Source organism: Erythrolamprus reginae, chromosome 7 (genome assembly GCF_031021105.1).
Source record: "Erythrolamprus reginae isolate rEryReg1 chromosome 7, rEryReg1.hap1, whole genome shotgun sequence".
Classification (NCBI taxonomy): Eukaryota; Metazoa; Chordata; class Lepidosauria; order Squamata; family Dipsadidae; genus Erythrolamprus; species Erythrolamprus reginae.
In genome coordinates this window covers 13,009,365-13,030,047 of record NC_091956.1, presented here as the reverse complement: position 1 = coordinate 13,030,047, position 20,683 = coordinate 13,009,365, and the positions used below count along the sequence as shown (strand labels likewise).

The following is a 20,683-nucleotide window of genomic DNA, read 5'->3' as shown; positions in this document are numbered from 1 at the left end:
TAGTGGGGAAACTTTCATTTCCCAAATGTTGTATATACAGTGATACCTTGTCTTACAAACTTAATTGGTTCTGGGATGAGGTTCTTAAGGTGAAAAGTTTGTAAGACGAAACAATGTTTTCCATAGGAATCAATGGAAAAGCGATTAATGCGTGCAAGCCCAAAACTCACCCCTTTTGCCAGCCGCTGGGAAACCCCACCTCCGGACTTCCGTTGCCAGCGAAGTGCCCGTTTCTGCGCTGCTGGGATTCCCCTGCAGCATCACAAAAACATGGAAGTCCAGAGGTGGGATTTCCCATGGAGGGGAGCCTCGGGGGAATCCCAGCAGCACAAAAACGGGTGCTTCTCTGGCAATGGGAGTCTGGAGGTGGAGCATCCCAGCAGTGGCGGTGGGTTTGTAAGGTGAAAATAGTTTGTAAGAAGAGGCAAAAAAATCTTAAACCCCGGGTTTGTATCTCGAAAAGTTTGTATGATGAGGCGTTTGTAAGACGAGGTATCACTGTATATGTTTTTATGTATGTTTTTTTCCTTTGTCTTGTATGTCACATTTGTAAAATAAAAATTAAAAAAAAAGAAAAAGGAATGTTTGTTTGGAGAAATATGCTGTAAATAAAGTTTGTTTAAATACGTGGAGAGCATCTCCAGTTTGATTATGCCCAGCACAGAACAGGTTGAGGAGATGCTTTTATACTTTCATTGGTTTGGCAAACAAAGGACTCTAAAATAAGTTTTTTCCTCCCTGGTTCAGCCGACGGCTGTGAAGAAGACCTTGCAGTGTTTGGAGGGGATCCATCTAAGCCAGTCGGGGGCTGTGCTGGTCTTGTACGTGGACAAGCTTCTCTCAACTCCGTTCCGTGTGCTCGCTCACATGGTGGACACCCTGGCTTGCCGTCGTGTGGAAATGCTTTTAGCTGCATCTGTGCAGGTAATATTCTGTGTCTTCCTTGTCTTCAATTTTCATTCATCTCCAAGATTTTTCTTAATGACTTTTCCTTCAGAAGGAATTTTTGTTGCTTTCCATTATTTGTGCATATGCCATTCTAGCTGCTGTAATCGCACGGACAATTAAATACGTATCTTCCTTGTTCCATTTTTTTTTGGCAAAATACCCAACGGGAGAGTGTCTGGTTTTAATTCTATACATGTTGGTATCATCTGGGCGAGTGCTGGGCTGGTCGAGGTTTAGCCTGCCTCCCTACAGCCCTGATGTAGTGCTTTGAGTCAGCAGCCTTTATCTCACACCTTAAACCACCTCATGTGACTGGGGGATGGGGGACGGGATTTGTACGTCTTCCCACAACTCAGGGTGGCTGACAGCCATAATGTCTGTGGAGACTCCCTGTTGTTCTCAGAAAAAGTGGCTGTGGGTTTTGCCTCCCAAGGACAATTCCATCCGTCCGTCCATCACCCTGGGAGGGGGATTATTGACCCCCTCAGAGAGGGTCCGCAACTTGGGCGTCCTCCTCGATCCACAGCTCACATTAGAGAAACATCTTTTGGCTGTGGCGAGGGGGGCGTTTGCCCAGGTTCTCCTGGTGCACCAGTTGCGGCCCTATTTGGACCGGGAGTCACTGCTCACAGTCACTCATGCCCTCATCACCTCGAGGCTCGACTACTGTAACGCTCTCTACATGGGGCTACCTTTGAAGAATGTTCGGAAACTTCAGATCGTGCAGAATGCAGCTGCGAGAGCAATAATGGGCTTCCCCAAATATGCCCATGTTACACAAACACTCCGCAGTCTGCATTGGTTGCCGATCAGTTTCCGGTCACAATTCAAAGTGTTGGTTATGACCTATAAAGCCCTTCATGGCACTGGACCAGATTATCTCAGGGACCGCCTTCTGCTGCACGAATCCCAGCGACCAGTTAGGTCCCACAGAGTGGGTCTTCTCTGGGTCCCATCAACTAAACAATGTCACTTGGCGGGACCCAGGGGAAGAGCCTTCTCTGTGGCGGCCCCGCCCCTCTGGAACCAACTCCCCCCAGAGATTAGAATTGCCCCCACCCTCCTTGCCTTTCATAAGCTTCTTAAAACCCACCTCTGCCGCCATGCATGGGGGAACTGAGATACTCCTTCCCCCTAGGCCTTTACAATTTTATGCATGGTATGTCTGTATGTATGTTTGGTTTTATAATAAGGGTTTTTAACTGTTTTAATATCGGATTGTTATATGCTGTTTTTATTACTGTTGTTAGCCGCCCCGAGTCTACAGAGAGGGGCGGCATACAAATCCAATAAATAAATAAATAATAAACAAAAAACAGCTTTGGGTCTGCAGGGGTAAATAAAATGAAAAAAATATGAGGGTTATCTGGAAAGTAAGATTACAAGGCATGTAGCTCTCGTGGGAAATGTTCGTGGGGGACGTTGGTATGACTGTCGTGTAGTGGGAAGCCAGCGGAAGAGAACGAGCAGTGCCAGGGGTCAGTAGATCATCAACTGGCGTTGTGGTGATGGTTAGAGATGAGCGTCCTCGTTCCGTTTCCCTCCAAGGGCAAAGTGTGCGCTGTAATGCGCTCCCTGAATGCTAAGGGCAAGAATGCTGCTTTTCGAGTTAAGTGTATTTTACAGCCAGTTTGTTCATTGTATTTATATGCCGCTCATTCCAAAGTGGACTCAGAGCGGACTCAGTTGTTAGCGACTTCAGTTTTTCTTGACGCCAACACGTTGTATTCCTGTTTCATTTGTTTCTTTTAATGCAGAACAGCACGGCTCAGTTGCCAGTGGAAGAGCTGGACCGAATTCAGGAACACCTGCAGAACACCGGATTAGCCCACAGGTGACGCCTAAATGGTCTTTTACAGAATATGGAAAATGGCCAGATATTTGCAGAGCTTTTTCTCCCCTCTCCCCGAAAACGAACCCCTGCGTATTTTATTCCACTAGTAGTCACTGACTTTATGGGTTGGCTGCTCATTTCTGTTCTGTGTTCTGGAGACTCTGTAGAGATTCTCAAATGATCTAAATCATGGTTGTCCCAAAGATGTTTTCTCAAGAAGCAATTGGACTTTCTGGTTTTTTTTCTTTGAAGACTTTTCGCTTCTCACCCAAGAATTGGTTGCATTGGTTGCCGATCAATTTCCGGTCACAATTCAAAGTGTTGGTTATGACCTATAAAGCCCTTCATGGCATCGGACCAGAATATCTCCGGGACCGCCTTCTGCCGCACGAATCCCAGCGACCGATTAGGTCCCACAGAGTTGGCCTTCTCCAGGTCCCGTCGACTAAACAATGTCATCTGGCGGGTCCCAGGGGAAGAGCCTTCTCTGTGGCGGCCCCAACTCTCTGGAACCAGCTCCCCCCGGAGATTAGAACTGCCCACACCCTCATTGTCTTCTGTAAACTCCTTAAAACTCACCTCTGCCGTCAGGCATGGGGGAATTGAGGCATTCCCCCCTCCCCCGGCCTATACAATTTATGTATGGTATGTCTGTGTGTATGTCTGGTTCAATAATGGTTTTTTTTTAAAATTTTTTTAATTTATTAGATTTGTTGTGAATTGTTTTATTATATGTTGTGAGCCGCCCCGTGTCTGCGGAGAGGGGTGGCATACAAATCTAATAAATGAATGAATGAATGAATGAAAGAAAGAAAGAAAGAAAGAAAGAAAGAAAGAAAGAAAGAAAGAAAGAAAGAAAGAAAGAAAGAAAGAAGCTTCCTGGATACTATCCTGGCAGAGCTGAAGAAGCTTCTCGGATGAGAAGCGAAACGTCTTCAAAGAAATAACAAGGAAGTCCAGTTGCCTCCTGAAAAAGCACCTTTGGAAAGAACCTAACCCAGCATGACATCATGAAACACTGTTTACCTTCCCTCCCACTGAAATGGTACCTATTTATCTACTCGCACTTTCACGCTTTCGAACTGCAAGGTTGCCAGGGGCATGGATGGGAGGTCACTTGGTCACCTGGTGGCACTCAGGTCTTGAACCCAGGATGCCGGCTTTCAAGCTGACAAGCCCAGCATCTTAACCACTGAGCCACCGCGCCACCCATCCTTCTTTAAAACAAACAGAATTCCAGAAGTTCTTAACTCAAGTCTTAATGATTCTAGGCAAGCCAGTGTTTAGCTCCTGTAATTGTTCCCCTCTCTTCATTTTCTCTCCCTCCTGCTATTTCTCGCCTAATAGCCCGTGGTCTTAGGTTTTTGACTGAAGCTGGGGTTTACGTCATAACCCAAGGACTATCTGTTCAGCATTCATTGTGCTTTTAACTGAAACACTGTCTCGTTTTTTGCTCACCCTGTGCTTTTAGATTAGATTAGATTAGATTTATTGGATTTATATGCCGCCCCTCTCCGCAAACTCGGTGCGTTAAAAATATCAGTGCGTTAAAAATATTTAAAGAATGCTTTCAAGTTTACAAACAAGGGAAGTTATTCCATGTTGCATCTCTCGTTTACATCTGGAATATTATGACTTTCTTGAACTATTTAGCTGTAGTGAAGGACATTTAAATTTAGTAAGTCAGTTTTAATTTATCCTAAATCCAATTTAGTAGGCCATCAAGAATTGACCATGAAAATAATCCACTAATGGAATTGTTTAAAATTGCACCCTATCATTTATTTTTATTGTCACAGTGTGAAGCTTCTGAAAGATGCCCTAATTAATTCATGAGCCGCAAGCCAAACTTCAAAAGAAATAGTCATTTATTAGGAGCGACATTTCGGCAGGACTCTGATGCAGTCACAACTGAGCTCATGTAGCTTATTACGTACCCTCATGACCCTGTTTCCCCACCCCCTCACTGGACATACCCTAAATCACATTCCCTTTGGTGGGCTGTGAAGCCCCACACCCCTCTTGCTGACTCCAGTAATCTAGGACACAATCAGTAAAAGAAACATCCATGGAATATAGTTTCAATTAGTGCTGTTGTGGCCCACCAGCAGCCCATGCAGCTGATAGCGAATCCTGCTTAAGAGGAGACAGGAATTATTACTCTAGAGCAGTGATTTTCAACCTCTTTTGAGCCGCGGCGCATTTTTTACATTTACAAAACCCTGGGGCACATTGAACGGGGTGGGGGTGGGGGCTAAAAAAAGTAAAATTCTCTCTCTCTCTTCCTCCCTTTCGCTATATTTCTCTCTCCCTCTTTCTCTCCCTTCCTCTTTCTTTCTTTCCATCCCTCTTTCTCTTCCTTCCTTCCTCTCTTTTTTGCTCTCTTTCTCTCTCCCTCCCTACCTCCCTCTATGTCTTTCTCTCTCTCCTTCCCTCCCTCTCTTTCTCTCTCTCTTTCTTTCTTTCTCTTGTTCTATTTCTCTCTCTTGCTTTCTTTCTCTCTCTCTTGTTCTCTTTCTCTCTCTCTCGCTCTTTCTCTTGCTTTCTTTCTCTTGCTTTCTCTCTCTCTTGCTTTCTTTCTCTCTCTGAGCTTCGCGGCACACCTGACCATGCCTCACGGCACACTAGTGTGCCACGGCACACTGGTTGAAAAAGACTGCTCTAGAGAAGGTCTCCTTGGGAGTAAGACTGGGGGCTAATTGACCACACCCCTAGAGTTATTTTCTTTCTCAAACTGTCTAATTTGGTGGATTTATATTTTTTTATTTTTACTTTTTAAGACATCAAAGACTTTACTCCCTCTTGGACCGGTTTCGTCTAACTGTGGCTCCGGAAACCATCAGCCCCTCACCTTTGGTTACAGCACATCCTCTGGATGGGGGAAATCATCCCGCTCTAGAAACTTTAATTCCAGACAAAGTAAGGCTGAGTTGTTTTCCTTTTAAACCTCTCTCCTTTTGAAGTGTACGAGGGTTATCTGGAAAGTAAGGTTGCAAGCCACGTAGCTCTCACAGGGATTGTTCGTGGGAGAAGTTGGAAAGAAACATTTGGAGCAAGTTAGACGAATTAAAAAAACCTACAAAGGCAGGGTTTGGAAAACATTCTTCACAGAGAGTAACAATGAAAGAGTTTGCAAGCCAGTAAAAGCTGGGAATATCGTTAGCACCTAGAAAGAAACATTTGGAGCAAGTTAGAGCAGTGAAAAAAACCCTGCAAAGACTTAGGACTTGGAAAACATTCTTCATAGAGGGTAACAATGAAAGAGCCTGCAAGCTGGGAACAGCTGGGAAGATCATTAGCACCTGGTTAGGGCTGGAAAGAAACTTCTTCAGAGCAAGTTAGAGCAGTGAAAAAAACCCTGCAAAGACTTAGGGCTTGGAAAACATTATTCACAGAGAGTAACAATGAAAGAGCCTGCAAGCTGGTAAGAGAGGGAACATCATTAGCACCTGGTTAGGGCTGGAAAGAAACTTCTTCAGAGCAAGTTAGAGCAATGAAAAAAACCCTGCTTGGAAAACATTCTTTGCAGAGAGTAACAATGAAAGAGCTTGCAAGTTAAAAGCTGGGAAGATTGTTAGCAGCTAGTTAGGGCTGGGGGAAAAAGCTACGTTCAGAGTATAAGACACACCCAAATTATCAGCCTCTTTTAGAGAGGAAAAGGGTGCATCTTATACTCTGAAAAATACGGTACATTAATTTCTTTCATTGCTTTTTCATTATCTGTCTTTCATATTACAACTATATCATCTTAAAGTAAGATATCAATTTGCAGTATATTTAAATAAGTATTTGTAATACTCAAATATCAATCAACATCGCAAATGAAAATTTCCATTTAGAAATTTAGAAATTTGGGAAAGGAAAGGAAAGAAATATAACATCCCTATTAACTTATACCTTATATTGTATAATTGTGTTGCTTGCCTGAATTGTTCAATTTTGTACTTTGATTCATTATCCCTTCCCACGCCTTCCTTTTTTTTTCTTCCTTTCTGTACATTCCTCCCTACCCATCCCCTCCCCTTTCAATATATTTATAAATAAAGTATATTTTAAAAATAGAAAAAGAACAAAAAAAGAAAATTTCCATTTAGAAAACTTCCATTAGAAAATTTACTAATCCCTTTTTGTTTCCCTGCAAGGATTGGTTCTGCTCACTCGTCAGGTCCCAGTGCTACACAAAATCAGCTTTTGCTCTTCCAGAAAGTGCCGAACTGATGAAACGGCTTCCTGAACAGGAATTGATTCCTTTCATGATGCACCAGGTAATGTGCATGTAGGTCCAGGAAGGGGGGCAGGAAAAATCCTTTATATAAACAAAGGCAGGTAGGAATAACAATAGCACTTCTATACCGCTTCACAGCCTTTCCCAAGGGGAAGCTTTAGCAACCCCCACCCCACCCCTGCCTCTTTCCCCCAACAGTCTGGGTCCTCATTTGACCCACCTTGGAGGGACGGAAGGCTGAGTCAGCCTTGAGCTGGTCAGGATTGAACTACTGGCAGTGGGGCAGAATTAGCCTGTAATATCGCACTCTAAGCACTGTGACACCGAGGGAGGGAGGGAAGCAAGGACAATAGCAATAGCTCTTAGACTTATACAGTGATCCCTCGATTATCGCGAGGGTTCCGTTCCAGGACCCCTCGCAATAATCGAATTTTCGCGATGTAGGGTTCCGGAAGTAAAAACATCATCTGCGCATGCGCGCCATTTTTTTTCATGGCCGCACGTGCGCAGATGGTGGGGTTTGCGTATGGGAGGTGGGGAAGACCCTGGGAAGGTTCCTTCGGCCGACTAGCAGCTGATCTGCTCGGTAGCGCAGCAGCAGCGAGGAGCCGAAGATTGGAGTTTCCCAGCCGCCCACGCAAAGGGGAAACCCCATCTTCGGCTCCTTGCGCTACCGAGCAGATCAGCTGCTAGGCGGCCGAAGGAACCTTCCCTGGGTCTTCCCCGCGGCCTCGGATCCTCGCTGATGCCCGCCCGCCGTTTGCCGCTCGCCTCGTTCGCCGCTCGCCTCGTTCACCCCCCCGCTCGCCTCGTTCGCCCGCCTCATTCACCCCCCGCTCACCTCGTTCGCCCGCCTCTCGCCCCGTTCACCCGCCGCTCGCCTCGTTTGCCCGCCTCGTTCGCCGCTCGCCTCGTTCACCCCCCGCTCGCCTCGTTCGCTCGCCTCGTTCGCCCGCCTCGTTCACCCCCCCGCTCGCCTCGTTCGCCCGCCTCGTTCGCCCGCCTCGTTCGCTCGCCTCGTTTGCCCGCCTCGTTCACCCCCCCGCTCGCCTCGTTCGCCCGCCTCGTTCGCTCGCCTGTTTCGCCCGCCTCGTTCACCCCCCGCTCGCCTCGTTCGCTCGCCTCGTTCGCCCGCCTCGTTCACCGCTCGCCTCGTTCACCCCCCGCTCGCCTCGTTCGCTCGCCTCGTTCGCCCGCCTCATTCACCGCTCGCCTCGTTCACCCCCCCGCTCGCCTCGTTCGCCGCTCGCCTCGTTCGCCGCTCGCCTCGTTCGCCCGCCTCGTTCACCCCCCGCTCGCCTCGTTCGCCCGCCTCGTTCGCCCGCCTCGTTCACCCCCAGCTCGCCTCGTTCGCCCGCCTCGTTCGCCGCTCGCCTCGTTCACCCCCGCTCGCCTCGTTCACCCCCGCTCGCCTCGTTCGCTCGCCTCGTTCGCTCGCCTCGTTCGCCCGCCTCATTCACCCCCCGCTCGCCTCGTTCGCTCGCCTCGTTCGCCCGCCTCGTTCGCCGCTCGCCTCGTTCACCCCCCTGCTCGCCTCGTTCACCCCCTGCTCGCCTCGTTCGCTCGCCTCGTTCGCTCGCCCCGTTCACCCCCTGCTCGCCTCGTTCACCCCCGCTCGCCTCGTTCGCCCGCCTCGTTCGCTCGCCTCGTTCGCCCGCCTCATTCACCCCCCGCTCACCTCGTTCGCTCGCCTCGTTCGCCCGCCTCGTTCGCCGCTCGCCTCGTTCACCCCCTGCTCGCCTCGTTCACCCCCTGCTCGCCTCGTTCGCTCGCCTCGTTCGCTCGCCCCGTTCACCCCCTGCTCGCCTCGTTCACCCCCTGCTCGCCTCGTTCGCTCGCCTCGTTCGCTCGCCCCGTTCACCCCCTGCTCGCCTCGTTCACCCCCGCTCGCCTCGTTCGCCCCGCCTCGTTCGCTCGCCTCGTTCGCCCGCCTCATTCACCCCCCGCTCACCTCGTTCGCTCGCCTCGTTCGCCCGCCTCGTTCGCCGCTCGCCTCGTTCACCCCCTGCTCGCCTCGTTCACCCCCTGCTCGCCTCGTTCGCTCGCCTCGTTCGCTCGCCCCGTTCACCCCCTGCTCGCCTCGTTCACCCCCTGCTCGCCTCGTTCGCTCGCCTCGTTCGCTCGCCCCGTTCACCCGCCGCTCGCCTCGTTCGCCTGCCGCTGTCGGGACACCCCCCACCCCAGCACTTTAAATCCCGCCGCTTCTGCTGGATACGGGCGATGGGGGGGCGAGCTGCCACAGCCCTGGCTTCCGTGCCGCTCATCCCACCCACCGCCCGTATCCAGCAGAAGCGGCGGGATTCAAAGTGCTGCGGTGGGGGGGCTGTCGGGACAAGCCGCGCACAAAGGCCGAGGCGAGGCTGAGCAGGAGAAGCCAACCAGCGAGGCGGTGGGCTAGGAGCCGCAGGCGAAAGGAGCTCGGGCATCGGAGTGCGGCGCCAGGCATTGTTCTCCGGACCCCGCCCGCTCAGCCCGGCTGCTGGATTCAAAGTGCTGGGGTGGAGGTGGGCTGTCAGGACAAGGAGCGAGGGGGCTGCGAAGGGGCGCACGCGGCAGAGCTCCGGCGGAGGAGAGGTGGCGGGGAGAAGCTCTCTTTCCCTCCCCCCCCGGAAAAAAGAAAGCAGCCCCAGCCAAAGACGCCCAGTGAGAAAGAGGCCTCCGCGCCGACTTTTCTCGGCTGCTGCCCACGCCCGGCTCTCTTGGCAGGCAGAAGCAACAAGTCCGGCGCGGAGGCCTCTTTCTCGCTGGGCGTCTTTGGCTGGGGCTGCTTTCTTTTTTCCGGGGGTGGGGGAAGAGGGAGAGAGAGCTTCTCCCCACCACCTCTCCCCACCGCCTCACGGGGGTCGTGTGAACGTGCTACATACATACTGTATTGCATCCCTGGGCAACGGGGAAACCCAAAGACCATCGGTTTGGACTTCCCATTCCTCCAAGTCACTTCGCCGCTCGTGTCCTGGCTAAACTGGGCGGCAGGATACAGGCTTTGAGTTTTGGCTGCGGGGGGAGGGAGTTAGGAAAGTCCTACTTCTCCCCCCGCAGCCAAAAACTCAAAGCCTGTCTCCTGCCGCCCGGTTTAGCCAGGACACGAGCGGCGAAATGACACCCCCCACCCCAGCACTTTGAATCCCGCCGCAAGGTAAGCTTCGGGGCGGGACGGGCGGGGCCCTTTTGTGCCAGTCGGGGAGGCGGCGGCGGCGGCTGCAGCAGAGGCGGGCGGGGGAGGCCGGCCCGCCGGAGGGGCGATGCGGGTGGCGGAGACAGGCGAGGTCCCGGCCGCCCCCCGCCCGTTTGGCCCCGGGGGCTGAAGTTGCCACGCTGCCTTTGCAAACCTGCCCGAACGAGGGAGGCGAGGGAGCCCCTTTGTTGGCCGGCGGCCTGGCCGGCCCTTGGCGCGCGGTGCCCGCGGGGACTGCTGTGGCGGGGCCTGCCCACTGCCTTCGCCCAGACCAGAGAGGCGTCACTCGGCTGGGCTGGCGGATCCGCGGAGGCGTCGCCGAGGCCGGGCTGAGCGGTGCCATGGGAGCGGGCGGCTTGGCCTCGCTGCGGCGGCGACGGCGGCTTTGCGGGTCCTCGCTGGCGGCCTTTTCCCTCCTCCCGCCGGGCGGAGGAGGCTGCGGGGCTTTCTAAAGGGAGGAAGAACTTGCTATCGAGCCTGCTAATGAAATCCAACCGGCGGAGGGTCTGAAATTCCACCCGAGGGGAAATGGAAAAAAGCCCAGCCGGGAGCGCGGCGCCAGGCATTGTTCTCCGGACCCCGCCCGCAGCCTGGAGAGGGAAAGGGCCGCCGCGGGTTGGATTTCATTAGCAGGCTCGATAGCAAGTTCGATAGCGGCGGTGCGAACGAGGCGAGCGTCGGGCGAACGAGGCGAGCGTCGGGCGAACGAGGCGAGCGGCGGGCGAACGAGGGGAGCGGCGGGCGAACGAGGGGAGCGGCGGGCGAACGAGGGGAGCGGCGGTGCGAACGAGGCGAGCGGCGGGGCGAACGAGGCGAGCGGCGGGCGAACGAGGCGAGCGGCGGGCGAACGAGGCGAGCATTGGGCGAACGAGGCGAGCGGCGGGCGAACGACGGGAGCGGCGGGCGAGCGGCGGGCGAACGAGGCGAGCGGCGGGGCGAACGAGGCGAGCGGCGGGGCGAACGGGGGGGAGCGGGCGGGGCGAACGAGGCGAGCGGCGGGGCGAACGAGGCGAGCGGCGGGCGAACGGGGCAAGCGGCAAACGGCGGGCGGGCATCAGCGGGATCCGAGGCGGCGAATTCGCTTCCGGACTCAGCTCAAAAGCGCCGATAGCCAGCGCCAAGGAACGGCTTGTCCACGCTGGCTCTCCGCGCTTTCGAGCTGAGTCCGGGAGCGAATTCGCTTCAGGACTCAGCGAGGAGTTTGCGTGGGCGGTGGGGAAACTCCTCGCTGACGCCAGCAAGAGGGGAAAGACCCAGGAAAGCCGCCCAGCAGCTGATCTCCCGGTTGCCATCTACGCATGCGTGCCCATAGAAAAAAAACGCACGCATGCGTAGATGGTATTTTGACTTCCGGGTTGAAAAATCGCGAAGTACCCTGTTCGCAATGGTTGGGGACGCAATAAACGGGGGATCACTGTATACCGCTTCACAAGTGCTTTACAGCCTTCTCTAAGCGGTTTACAGAGACAGCATATTTTCCCCAACAATCTGAGTCCTTATTTTTACCGACCTCGGAAGGACGGAAGGCTTAGTCAAACTTGAGCTGGTCAGGATCAAACTCCAGAAAGTGGGCAGAATCAGCCTGCAATATTGCATTCTAAGCACTGTGCCACGTAAGGAAGGAAGGAAATAGGAAGGAGAGGGTGAGGGAAGGAAAGGGAGGGAGGGAGAAAGAAAGAAAGAAAGAAAGAAAGAATAAATAGCAATAACCCTTAGACTTATATACCGCTTCACAAGTGCTTTACAGCCTTCTCTAAGCACTTTACAGAGACAGCATATTTTTCCCAACAATCTGAATCCTTATTTTTACCGACCTCGGAAGGACGGAAGGCTTAGTCAAACTTGAGCTGGTCAGGATCAAACTCCAGAAAGTGGGCAGAATCATCCTGCAATACTGCATTCTAAGGATGCAATATGGAGAAGGCGAAATTGCCCATTTATTTAGTGGGCACATCGAAAGGCCCACTTTAAGCTCAGAAGGGAACAGTCTTTTCGATTCCGTAGCTCAAGTTCAGAAACGTTGGTGAAAACTGCTTCCTGCTGCTTGGGTCTTTTCAGGATTTCAACATCAGCCTCCTGGCCCCGTGTTTGAGCCTGGGCGGGCAGGAACTCTCCCGAGGGATGAGGTGCCATTTTGAAGCCGCCCGCCTGGTCACGCTGCACCAGGTGACGGAAGTGGTGAACAAGCTCCCGGCCAGCCATCAAGTCTTCCAGCCGACGCAGCCAGTGGGATCGTCCCCGTACTGGAACAAACTCAGCAATATTTATGGTGAGATGGGACAAAGTGTTGGGCTGGCTTTTCTTGGCACCATCTCTTTGACACTGGCATATCCCAGCGACCGATTAGGTCCCACAGAGTGGGCCTTCTCCGGGTCCCGTCGACTAAACAATGTCGTTTGGCGGGTCCCAGGGTAAGAGCCTTCTCTGTGGCGGCCCCGACCCTCTGGAACCAGCTCCCCCCTGAGATTAGAACTGCCCCCACCCTCCTTGCCTTCCGCAAACTTCTTAAGACCCACCTCTGCCGTCAGGCATGGGGGAACTGAAATATCTTCCCCAGGCCTATACTGTTTATGTATGGTATATTGTGTGAATGTTTTTAAACTATGGGTTTTTAGCTTTCTAATTGTTGAATTTGCAATATATATTGTTTTCTGTTACTGTTGTGAGCCGCCCCGAGTCTGTGGAGAGGGGCGGCATACAAATTAAATGAATGAATGAATGAATGAATGAATGAATGAATGAATGAATAAATGAATGAATAAATAAATAAATATCCGGCATGCAAGATCTCCCCACCGGAGCTGGCGACTCCTCCCAGCTGGAAACGGGGGTCAAAAGGAAAGGTTTTGGTGACTTTTGTGGCATGTGTTGTCAGGATGTCTGTCAGGATTTAAAACCTGAGGTAATATTCCAAGTACAGGGGTACTTCTACTTAAGAACGCCTCTACTTACAGACTTTTGTAGATAAGAACCGGGTGTTCAAGATTTTTTTGTCTCTTCTCAAGAACCATTTTCCACTTACAAACCCGAGGCTCCGAAACTGTAACAGGAAAAGGCAGGGAGAAGCCTTTGTGGAGCCTCTCTAGGAATCTCCTGGGAGGAAACAGGGCCGGAAAAGGCAGGGAGAAGCCTCCGTGGGGCCTCTCTAGGAATCTCCTGGGAGGAAACAGGGCCAGAAAAGGCAGGGAGAAGCCTCCGTGGGGCCTCTCTAGGAATCTCCTGGAAGGAAACAGGGCCGGAAAAGGCAGGGAGAAGCCTTCGTGGGGCCTCTCTAGGAATCTCCTGGGAGGAAACAGGGCCGGAAAAGGCAGGGAGAAGCCTCTGTGGGGCCTCTCTAGGAATCTCCTGGGAGGAAACAGGGCCAGAAAAGGCAGGGAGAAGCCTCCGTGGGCCCTCTCTAGGAATCTCCTGGGAGGAAACGGCCAGAAAAGGCAGGGAGAAGCCTCCGTGGGGCCTCTCTAGGAAACTCCTGGGAGGAAACAGGGCCAGAAAAGGCAGGGAGAAGCCTCTGTGGGGCCTCTCTAGGAATCTCCTGGGAGGAAACAGGGCCAGAAAAGGCAGGGAGAAGCCTCTGTGGGGCCTCTCTAGGAATCTCCTGGGAGGAAACAGGGCCAGAAAAAGGCAGGGAGAAGCCTCTGTGGGGCCTCTCTAGGAATCTCCTGGGAGGAAACGGCCAGAAAAGGCAGGGAGAAGCCTCCGTGGGGCCTCTCTAGGAATCTCCTGGGAGGAAACAGGGCCAGAAAAGGCAGGGAGAAGCCTCTGTGGGGCCTCTCTAGGAATCTCCTGGGAGGAAACGGCCAGAAAAGGCAGGGAGAAGCCTCCGTGGGGCCTCTCTAGGAATCTCCTGGGAGGAAACGGCCAGAAAAGGCAGGGAGAACCCTCCGTGGGGCCTCTCTAGGAATCTCCTGGGAGGAAACAGGGCCAGAAAAGGCAGGGAGAAGCCTCTGTGGGGCCTCTCTAGGAATCTCCTGGGAGGAAACAGGGCCAGAAAAGGCAGGGAGAAGCCTTTGTGGGGCCTCTCTAGGAATCTCCTAGGAGGAAACAGGGCCAGAAAAGGCAGGAAGAAGCCTCCGTGGGGCCTCTCTAGGAATTTCCTGGGAGAAAACAGGGCCTCCACCCTCCCTGTGGTTTCCCCAATCACACACATTATTTGCTTTTACATTGATTCCTATGGGGAAAATAGCTTCTTCTTGCAAACTTTTCTACTTAAGAACCTAGTCACGCAACGAATTAAGTTGATCAGTAGAGTGCACAGTGAAAATGTAATTACTGTAAAGTAGTGGGAATGCTGAGTCATGGTGAATCAGCCAAATGATGTAATGTGTTCTACGACCTGATTGGTCGATACTTGTATATATTGTAATGCACTTTTGTATGGGTGTGGTTGGGTCTAGTAGGGGTTTGTTGTGGTTTGGTTTAGGTTGGTTGGTCTGTAATAGTGTTGTCTAGTGCAGTGTTTCCCAACCTTGGCCACTTGAAGATATCTGGACTTCAACTCCCAGAATTCTCCAGCCAGCATTCGCTGGCTGGGGAATTCTGGGAGTTGAAGTCCAAATATCTTCAAGTGGCCAAGGTTGGGAAACACTGGTCTAGTGTAACAGTTATCATATTTTTCATAGTATTAGACACACTGGAGTATAAAACACACCTTAGTGTTTGGGGAGGAAAATAGGGAAAAGAATCTGCTTACCAGGTATTTATCTGGCTAGCGTCCTTAGCCACCACATTATTTTATCCCCCGGTTAGGGCTTTAAAAAAGGTATTCGGAGAGAGTAACAATGAAAGAACTTGCAAGCCAGTAAGAACTGGGGACATCATTAGCACCTGGAAAGAAACATTCGGAGCAAGTAGACATCTAGATCTAGCCTGTCAGCTCTTGCTGATGGGAGAATAATAATGTGTTTGTTCCGTTGAGGACCTGTATACTGCACGAGTCAAAAAGAGGGCGGGGAAAATATTTATGTGACCCCTCACATCCTGGACACAAACTGTTTCAACTCCTACCCTCAAAACGTCGCTACAGAGCACTGCACACCAAGAAAAACTAGACACAAAAACAGTTTTTTCCCCGAATACCATCACTCTACTAAACAAATAATTCCCCCAACACTGTCAGACTTTCTACTAAATCTGCACTTCTATTATACTAGTTTTTCTCATCATTCCTATCACCCATTTCCTCCCATGTTGACTGTATGACTGTAACTTGTTGCGTATATCCTAAGATTTTTATTAATATTGCTTCTTCATTGCTTATTTGACCCCTCTGACAATCATTAAGTGTCGTACCACATTGACAAATGTATATTTTATTTTATGTACGCTGAGAGCATATGCACCAAGACAAATTCCTTGTGTGTCCAAACACAGTTGGCCAATAAAATTCTATTCTATTCTATTCTATTCTATTCTATTCTATTCTATTCTATTCTTGTGCTTTCTTGTAGAAAGCTGTTTTAAGGAGTAGGTGGATAAATAGTTCCCTAAGGTAGAGGTCTTAAAACGTGGCAGCTTTAAGACTTCTGGACTTCAACTTCCCGAATTCTCCATCCCAGCATAGCTTAGAAATTTGAAATCAAAATGAGTTTGTGTTATGACGTTGTGTGTGTATGTGTTTGTTTCCCCCTACAGGAGACCCAGAATTGTTTCAATTCACAATGGTTTTAGCTCAGGCTTTAAGTCAGTATCTGGTGTTGCTCTCCAAACTGCCAACTTCTCTTCGCATTCCTCCGGAGAAGGAAAAGGACCTTGTGAAGTTCGTTGTGATGCTGCTAGAGGTGAGGGTGTGTGTGTGTGTGTGTCACAAAATCTTGGGGCGAAATGTAAGTGAAATAATTGGATGACGCTGCCTTCCGAAAAGCGAAAAACCGTAGACAACCTTGCAGTCTTCCGGGGTATTATTGTGCCACACAATTCTGCTGTGATGCCGAAATTTTTACTGCCGTGCTGTGGGCGTGGCTTATTTTGTGGGTGTGGCTTGATGGCCATGTGACCCTGTGGGAGTGGCTTGCTGACCAAGATAAATTTTAAAATAGGTGCTTGGACTCTTTTCAGTTGATTAAGTTCCATTATTTGAATAGCCATCAAAAGGACAAATGATAGACAGCATTATTTGTTGAGGAGCACAGTAACATTTGAAGGTTTTGTCCTGAACTCACAAGGTTCAGTATGAGAACTGATTAGGCAAGTAGCTCAATTTCCTTTCATTGCTGTAAAAATTCAGTTCTAGATAATGATTAAAATGATTCAAGCATTTATGGGTATAAACAATATTTAATTTATTTCCTATTTTAAAAGGAATTAAGGATCATACTAAAGTATTAGAGAAAGAAGGACAATAAAAAAACTGAAGTATTCAATAAATAGTGCATAAACAGTAACATTTGAAGGTTTTGTACTGAACCCACAAGATTCGGTATGAGAACAGATTAGGCAAGTCGCTCAACTTTCTTTCATTGCTGTAAAAATTCAGTTCTAGATAAAGATTTAAATGATTCAAGCCTTTATGGGTATATTTAATTTATTTCCTATTTTAAAAGTAAAGTACTAGAGAAGGAAGGACAACACTCTGTGGCCTACACTGGCTGCCGATCAGTTTCCGGTCACAATTCAAAGTGTTGGTAATGACCTTTAAAGCCCTACATGGCATTGGACCAGAATACCTCCGGAACTGCTTTCTACCGCATGAATCCCAGCGGCCAATAAGGTCCCACAGAGTTGACCTTCTCCGAGTCCCTTCAACCAAACAACGTCGTTTGGCAGGCCCCAGGGGAAGAGCCTTCTCTGTGGTGGCCCGGCCCTCTGGAATCAACTCCCCCCGGAGATTAGAACAGCCCCCACCCTCCTTGTCTTTCGCAAGTTACTCAAGACCTACCTATATCGCGAGGCATGGGGGAACTAAGACATCTCCCCCAGGCTTTTTATATTTCACATTTGGTGTGTATGTGCTGTATGGTTTTTAATTATTGGGGGTTTTATATATTTTTATTATTAGATTTGTCCCATTGTTATACTGTTTTTATTACTGTTGTGAGCCGCCCTGAGTCTTCGGAGAGGGGTGGCATACAAATCTAATAAATAAATAATAAATAAACAATAAATAGCTAGCGCATGAACTTACTACCCCCCACTGCGTCCCGCTCCCCCCGTGGGGTGGGGAGCCCTTTACTGGTATAGGATCACCAGCTCGAGCAGGGGGCTGGACTACAAGACCTCCGAGGTCCCTTCCTATTCTGTCAATGTCTCTTTTTTGTCCTAACAGATCCTGTCTTGGCACTTGGCGCGTAAGCAGGTTCCCCTAAGTATGGATCTGCAGGCGGTGCTGGATTGCTGCTGTCTGGCGTTGCAACAGACGGAGCTGTGGACTCTCTGGGCATCAGCGGAGCACACCAGCCAGGCCTCCTCACTCATCCATTGCACCCGATTCATCCTGGAAGCAGGTGAGCCCCTTCTCCTCCTCCGCCCCCCCCCCGTTTCCGCCCCGCTTTCGCTCCCTTCCGTAAGCTTTTCCTTCAGCGGTTTTTACACGGGTTTTCGCTTCAGGCCGAAATTCCCCATCATCTCACTTAACCTGAATTTAGAGCTGCTCTAAAAAAAATCCACTCACTCAACGCCTATCACGAGGCAACCCTCCTCCCCCCACCCAAAAAAACCCCTTTAAGAGCTGGAGCGAGTGTGAATTCTGAAGTTTCTTCCGAAAGTTTGCTAAAGTACATGTGTGTACAATCGGAGACCTTTGAAGGATCCGTTTTGTGAAATGCGTGTGGCTTCCGTCTGATTTAGTGGCAATTGAACCGGGAAATCGCCTCCTGAGTCCGGAGAAAAGGAAGAGGATCCAGAAAGCCGGCAATGAGAACGAAAGGGATTCACAAGCACCAAGTAAGGATAAAACTGACTCTACATAGGCATGAACCTGTGTTTTAATATAAGGCATAGGTTGTGTGCAGTATTGAGTTCCTACTGGAACGGTGTGTGTGTGTGCTTTGAGTCTACGGAGAGGGGCGGCATACAAATCAAATCAAATCAAGTAAGTAAGTAAGTAAGTAAGTAAGTAAGTAAGTAAGTAAGTAAGTAAATAAATAAATAAATAAATAAATAAATAAATAAAATGCATGTGTGCATGCATGCCACACTGGTAACAGAAATGGAGCTGGGCACGCAGGTCTAGGTGACCAGTGGACGCACGGGTGCGTCAAAGTGAGATTTGGCTTCTGCACATGCGAAGGAGGCAAAATCTTGCGAGAAAAGACATGCGCGAGTGAGATTTGGCAATCTTTGGCTTCCGCGCATGCGCAGAAGCAAAAATATCTCCAAAATCTCACGCCCCCGTGCATCTTCTCGCAACATTTGCTTCCTGCACATGCTTAGAAGCCAAATCTTGCTCTGACGCATGAACGCCCTGGTCACCTGGAGTTGCGCACACGTCAGCACCAGTAGTAGCGGTAAGTTGGAACCACCGCCCGATTGTATGTCATGATTCTACCTAAGCTTAAAGTTGTATTTGATCCAACGGTGGCTTCAAATGCGTTTCGACTAAAGAATTAGAGGTGAATTTCACTTTAGGTTTCCGGGTAGGAAATTTCTCTGAAGACTTCAGGGTAAGATTTACTAGGGGGAGGTGATCTTTAGCCAGACAGTAACTGGAGTTGAGGCTGTAAGAGAAAGGATGAGAAATGACTTTTCCCCTATCATGTCTTTTCCAGCCTCAGTTTCCCCTTGGTGGCTAGTTTTTGGGAAACCGGAAAACATACATACACCAAAGACATGGATAAAATAGGATACATGATACTGTGTTGTTTCCCACAAGTCAACAACGATGGTAACACATCTACACAAAACCTATGGGATACAATGAAAGCGCATACTAGAGGAATTTACCTTGCATACTCAATTAAAAGGAAAAAACAAATTCAAAATAATTTACATACATTAAACATAAAACTACAGAACTTAGAAGATAGGATACATGATAGACATTTATTTATTTATTCATCCATCCATCCATTCATTCATCTATCCATCCATCCATCCATCCATCCATCCATTCTATTTTTATGCCACCCTTCTCCTTAGACTCAGGGCTGCTTACAACATGTTAGCAATAGCACTTTTTAACAGACCCCAAAATCTGGGTCCTCATTTTACCCACCTCGGAAGGATGGAAGAAGGCTGAGTCAACTTTGAGCCGGTGATGAGATTTGAACCGCTGACCTACAGATCTACAGTCGGCTTTGGTGGCCTGTAGTACTGCACTCTACCTGCTGCGCCACCCCGGCTCTTTCAGGATGGATGAATGGATGGACAATGATGGGCAGCAGCCAGTGTGGTCTGGTGTTCCATCCCAGTAGGAAATTCCAGGATGTGTGCGCAACTGTGCGCCCCCGCGTGAGATTTGGCTTCTGAGCATGTGCAGCAAGCAAAATTTTGTGTGAGGACACTCGCGTGAATGAGATTTCGGTGATTTTTGCCAATTTTTTGTTTCTGTGCATGAATGGAAGCAAGAATATTGGCGAAAATCACTGAAATCTCACTCGCACATGCATTCTTGTGCGATATTTCACTTGCTGCGCATGCGCAGGAGCCAAATCTCACACCGATGGGCGGGTGCCCATCCGCTACAGCCTCAGAGTGCACTCCAGTAGGAGGTAAGATGGATGCAAGCATGCATGCATGCATGCATGGATAACATAGGTTACTAAGCAGGGGGTTGGACTAGAAGATCTCCAAAGTTCCTTCCAACTCTGTTGTTGTTGTTGTTGTTGTTGTTATTATTATTATTATTATTATTATTATTATTATTATTATAGACATGATGGATGAATGGATAAGATAGGATACATGATAGACATGATGGATGGATGCATGGATAACATAAGTTACTAAGCAGGGGGTTGGACTAGAAAACCTCCAAAGTTCCTTACAACTCTGTTGTTATTATTTTGGACATTGTATGTATTGGGGACACAATCTGAAGTTAGTTGGGGGAAAGATCAAGAGCAACATGAGAAAATATTATTTTACTGAAAGAGTAGTAGATCCTTGGAACAAACTTCCAGCAGACGTGGTAGATAAATCCACAGTAACTGAATTTAAACATGCCTGGGATAAACATATATCCATCCTAAGATAAAATACAGGAAATAGTATAAGGGCAGACTAGATGGACCATGAAGTCTTTTTCTGCCGTCAGATTTCTATGTTTCTATTGTTGATGTTGTTGTTGTTGTTGTTGTTGTTGTTGTTGTCATTATTATTATTATTATTATTATTATTATTATTATTATTATAGACATGATGGATGAATGGATAAGATAGGATACATGATAGACATGATGGATGGATGGATAACATAGGTTACTAAGCAGGGGGTTGAACTAGAAAACCTCCAAAATTCTTCCAACTCTGTTGTTATCATTGTTATTGTTTTTGTTGTTGTTGTTATTATTACTACTATTATTATTATAGACATGATGGATGGATGAATGGATAAGATAGGATACAT

At 49.4% G+C, this 20,683-nt stretch overlaps 1 protein-coding gene across 2 annotated transcripts in view; it reads left to right on the top strand.

Moving 5' to 3' along the window:
- HTT (huntingtin) overlaps positions 1-20,683 on the top strand; it is a 127,971-nt gene that overhangs the window by 77,278 nt on the left and 30,010 nt on the right. For both annotated transcript variants that reach the window (XM_070757002.1, XM_070757001.1), the window contains 8 exons: positions 748-924; positions 2,706-2,782; positions 5,563-5,701; positions 6,925-7,047; positions 12,241-12,451; positions 15,814-15,959; positions 17,444-17,621; positions 17,965-18,060. In XM_070757002.1, the coding sequence (XP_070613103.1) occupies positions 748-924; positions 2,706-2,782; positions 5,563-5,701; positions 6,925-7,047; positions 12,241-12,451; positions 15,814-15,959; positions 17,444-17,621; positions 17,965-18,060 (1,147 nt within the window). The remainder of the gene's footprint in view (positions 1-747; positions 925-2,705; positions 2,783-5,562; positions 5,702-6,924; positions 7,048-12,240; positions 12,452-15,813; positions 15,960-17,443; positions 17,622-17,964; positions 18,061-20,683) is intronic.